Source organism: Penicillium expansum (assembly GCF_000769745.1).
Source record: "Penicillium expansum strain MD-8 chromosome Unknown contig283, whole genome shotgun sequence".
NCBI lineage: Eukaryota > Fungi > Ascomycota > Eurotiomycetes > Eurotiales > Aspergillaceae > Penicillium > Penicillium expansum.
The window spans coordinates 2,634-7,185 of NW_015971189.1; the positions used below are offsets into that span (position 1 = coordinate 2,634).

A 4,552-nucleotide genomic window follows, 5' to 3' on the forward strand; every position below is an offset into this window, starting at 1 on the left:
ATTTAAATACTATGTCCTGAGCTTGAGACATGAGCCTTCTACTCAAACCCCTTCGATCATGCTTTGGTCCAACTAAAATAAGCTTTTCATGCACCGCCGTGGCGTAGAGATCTTTGAGAAGGACCAGGTGTGGTTTAGTACGACTTATTGATATGAACATCTGATTCTGATTTGCCAACTCCCGCGTCTTGCTTTCGAATAAATGTTCATCTTGACGCCTTCTTGACAGCTGAGTGTACTGCCTGGTTTGCCAGAAATAGAGCAGGATATCATCGGTTCGCGAAATTAAATCATTAAGAAAGTTTGAAGGCGTCATCAAGGGGTCAATTGATATTCGCGGGTCATCGACAGCCCAAAAGTTTGATTGGGTTGATATGGAGTGGGTTTCCCAGGAATCGGCTCTTGATTGATGGGCTGGCGGCTGGTTGAGTGGATCATCGCTCTCACGGCTTTCACTCAACCTGGACTCAAAGTCTCCTGACGAGTCTTGGTCTTGATGTTCACTTTCCCCTTGAGATTCATCTTGATGTTCTTGGAACCCATTCGTATTTATAGTGTTTCCTTCATCTTCCTGAGACTCTGTATTGTAGCTATGGCTGTGGTAACTATTTTCAGGGTAATCAGGGCTGGCAAAGAGGGCATCCTCCGCTGCCTCAGAATATGGGTCGATTTTGCCGAAGAACGAGAGAAATATATCACGCTGTATTGCGAAGGATGTCGCATATGACCTCGGAACCACTTCTTGTTGGTAGATATTTCCGAGAAATAAGAGCTGTCGGTCATTTAGATACCTCTGATAAGACGGTCGGCTACAACGAAATTTCTTGGGTAGATTTTCCAAGTCTGTGGTGAGTTCTACTTCGGCGCTAGACGCCCGAATAGCCGAGGTGTTGCTGATTCTTTCGGACGCGGTCTGAGCGATACTCAGGCTAGTCTCAGTATCAACATGATAACGATCTGGAGGCTGCAGCTGGTTAAGAAACTCTTCAGTGACGATTTGATATCGACTTTCTGCAGCCTGTGTTTGTAACGCCAAGATCTCATCGTTCTGAAAACCCAGTTTGACAGCTAACTGGGCTAGATTGATAAGTCTTTCTGACGGAACCCCAGATGGCCTAGCCTTTCGCTTTTTGCTATCTTGGTAGGGCCTGAGGCTAGTGAGGGACGGAAAGTCACGCATAACAGCAAGGAAAAGCTGTCGATAGCATATATCCATACCATGCCTGTCTTCTTCACGATGTTCAAATATATCTTCAGCAACTTGAACATTATATGATCCAGTTTGATCTCGCATATAACAATCCAAAAAAGCTTCGGACATGGTTCCCTTGTACCCTTCAGGCTGTAAGCCTTTCAGGGCGATCATACAGGCCTCGAAGTAGATAAAATCTCTGGTGAAGGTATGGAACGATAGTACCCTCCCACTGATCGTCGTAATTCTGTCTAATATTATGATACGATCTTCATCAGACTCTAATTGTCTGAAGATCTTCCGTCTCCGCATCCTGTCTTTGATTATGGCCCTGTCATGTAGGGATAGGTGAGGCATAAGTGTCTCAAGCTCATTCACCGTATCAGAGTCTAGGATCTCTGGTGCATATCCCTCCATGATGAATGACCATTGATCGTAGACGCACCCTAGATAATGAGTAATCTCCTGGTTGCTAAATTTAGCAGTGTCTAATTTTATGACTACACAGACTTACCTCAGGACACCTGACTGATAACCATCGGCCAAGATAGGATAGTTTAATAGCTTGCCATAAGCCCAAGAAGGGTAATAACTTATCAAAAGCCCTTTTGATTCTCTTGAAATCTTTCTCCATCCGTGCAAGCTCATGATGTATACCTTTGCTAAATCTGCCTCTCCATCTGAGCTCTGAATCAACATCTCCAATTCTTTCGTAGTGTCGTACATTCCGGTAAACGTCACCATCGCAATATGGCTGGTCATTTGGATGCTCATCTCTCATCCTCTGCCTTATTTCTGACGGCATATCTTCGTGATGTGAGCGGCTGCAGATATTAAATTGACATAGAAAGTCTTACCATCACTATAAAATTCAGCCACCCACCATCGTGCGGACCTCTTGATCGCAGCCAGAACTCGGTGATTCCCATGCAAAATACTCAGCCCCACCCCATCTGGTAGGTTTAAAAGGTGCAATGGGCCATTGAGAAAGGCCTCGGTTTCATTCTGGGCAGCCAGAGCTTGCTGAAGAACATCATTGCTTATCGAAACCTTCACATAATTCTCAGGGTTCAGACGAGAAAGCCCCTCCGACTGAAAGATTCTGTCCAGCTGGTCCACATGCGAATCTCGAATAGTTCGAGGACCCAAGTTACCAATTTGGAAATGGCGTAAGTATATTTTTGCTCTCCCTTTATAGTACCTCTGACGTTCCTGGAACACATCTTCCTGGGACATGATGAATTTCCTAGATCAGAAAATAAAAACGGGGACAAAATGATACGAATTTTAGAGAGGTCAAATCTCAAAGGAGGGTGAATAAAAGATCTCTTAAAAGTTCTGTGGTCAGAATATTTGACGTTTAGGAAGATTGTAGTGGGCAAATTTTTAGAGGCGGTATAATTCAAGTGACTGTAAAATCTATGGCCCGAAACTTTTGAGCCCTAAGAAAATTCTATGATGCGGAATATTGTACGCTGATAATTTTCGACTCTGGCGGCGTTAACCGGACATATGAAATTGGCGTAATTGTTAAAAGGTGCAAAAGCGCAATATGGAAAAGGTGCATAATCATAAGCGTCTACTTCGACATAAATATGTCATATAGCCACTTCCCCCTCATATATCTCACAACATCTCTATACCTAAGAATGGGACTTCTTTCCAAAATCGCCCGGAAGTTGGGATTTGTACGCGGGTATGTAGTAGTGGTACGCCATACTCGTGGACAAACCCGGATTATCTACTCCATCTGGCCACCTCATGAAGTTGTAAGAAATCTACAATAGTATAGAGATTTTGAACTAACCCTCAGATGTAGAGTGATAAGCTTGAGCCGTTGGACGATGATGATATCGAAGGGAAAGTTGAAAATAACCTGAGGGTCCACGACTCACACGGCCGACCTGTATTTTCTCGTTAAATATTATAGTCTTTAGTATTCACAAATTACAAACATTCCAAAGCTGAAAAAGAGGAGTTCGAGTTAAATCACTAAGTGCGTCCAGCTCAAATTTGGTCTTGAATAGAAAATACATGCACATCTATCCTGCAAATGGAAAGCATCTCATAAACACCCACAATTTCTGTCTACATATAGGGCATGGATCTCCAAGAAGCTCTTTATTGCATTCCTCACAACTCAAATGCCCGCATGACCGCACATGCCAATGATCCGGCTGCTCGTAGCAAATGTTGCATCTCAGAATGCGTATCTGGGAAAGCGCCGCTTTATGCTGCTCTGCCTGTAGGAGAAGCTTACTCTGAAGTTCCTCTTCATGCCGCTCTCCCTGTAGGAGAAGCTTACTCTGAAGTTCCTCTTCATGCCGCTCTTCCTGTAGGAGAAGCTTGCTTTCAATCTCCTGAACTTGCTTTTGCAGCCTCTCGAGTTCTTGATCGCGATATCCAACTTCTTCGTCAAGCGTCTTACGCAGCTTCTTGAAACAGGTATCCTGGTCCATGATTAGTTCAAGAAACTAGAGTGTCTCGGAAAAGCCATACCAGAGTGTCACGATGTGTTCCTTTGGTCCTTTTGCGTTTGCGTGATGATTCTATGCTACCACTCGCAGCGTCGTTTGGTTCGATCAGGACCTCAAGAGATGTACGTGGAGATCTTCTTTGGACTTGTGAATCGGTTGGCCGCCAGCTCAGGGGTAGTTCGTCATCTTCAATAAGAATCGTACTTGACGGACTGGTCATCGTGGCCGGTAAAGAAGAGAGGTGTACCTAGGTGCTAGGTTGACCAGGTGGGAAAAAAGTAGAAGTCTGACTGAATCAGAGTTGGGGCACAAGGGCCATTATATACCCGAGAGCCAACAGTTCGAGTGGGCTACTACTAAGAGACGATTGGACACTACTTTGCGTGATTTCTCGTGCATATGTATGTAACCCGAATAGATTACACAACCCTGAAATAGAACATAAAATATTGAGTGGCGCAAAGCAATTTCTCATCCTAACCGCAATAAGACTTAGGCAACTATCCCGATCCCTCCAATTGACCATAGGTACTTGCGATACCTGGGAATGTCGGTCTTTTCCCAGTCATGGCCTTGACATAGTCTCCTTCTTGAGATATTGCCATAAAGTATAAGAGGATGTCGACTTCGAACTGGGTGAGGTCCCCCATCAAAGAATAAAAATCCTCACGAGACTCCCATGTCCAGATATCACCCTCCCAACGCACTGCAATGAATGTAGTTGGATATGTTCCGTTTGGAGTCGGGTACAGAGATTTCGTTGGTTCGAACACAGACTTTGAGTCCACTTCCCAAGCTATTAACCCGATCCCGGAAATTGATAAAGAGCGGTCCTCCATCACAGACTCCTGCCCCTCATTTGGATCCTTGTGTTGCTTGACAC

At 44.5% G+C, this 4,552-nt stretch overlaps 1 protein-coding gene across 1 annotated transcript; it reads right to left on the minus strand.

Annotated features, from left to right (window-relative positions):
- Positions 1-3,421: 3,421 nt before the first annotated feature.
- On the minus strand, positions 3,422-3,889 carry PEX2_084880 (uncharacterized protein; the record flags this gene model as incomplete). Its single annotated transcript, XM_016745758.1, has 3 exons — positions 3,422-3,435; positions 3,498-3,642; positions 3,692-3,889. The coding sequence occupies 3 exons, from the start codon at positions 3,887-3,889 to the stop codon at positions 3,422-3,424; spliced, it is 357 nt and encodes a 118-aa protein (XP_016602205.1).
- Positions 3,890-4,552: the final 663 nt, after the last annotated feature.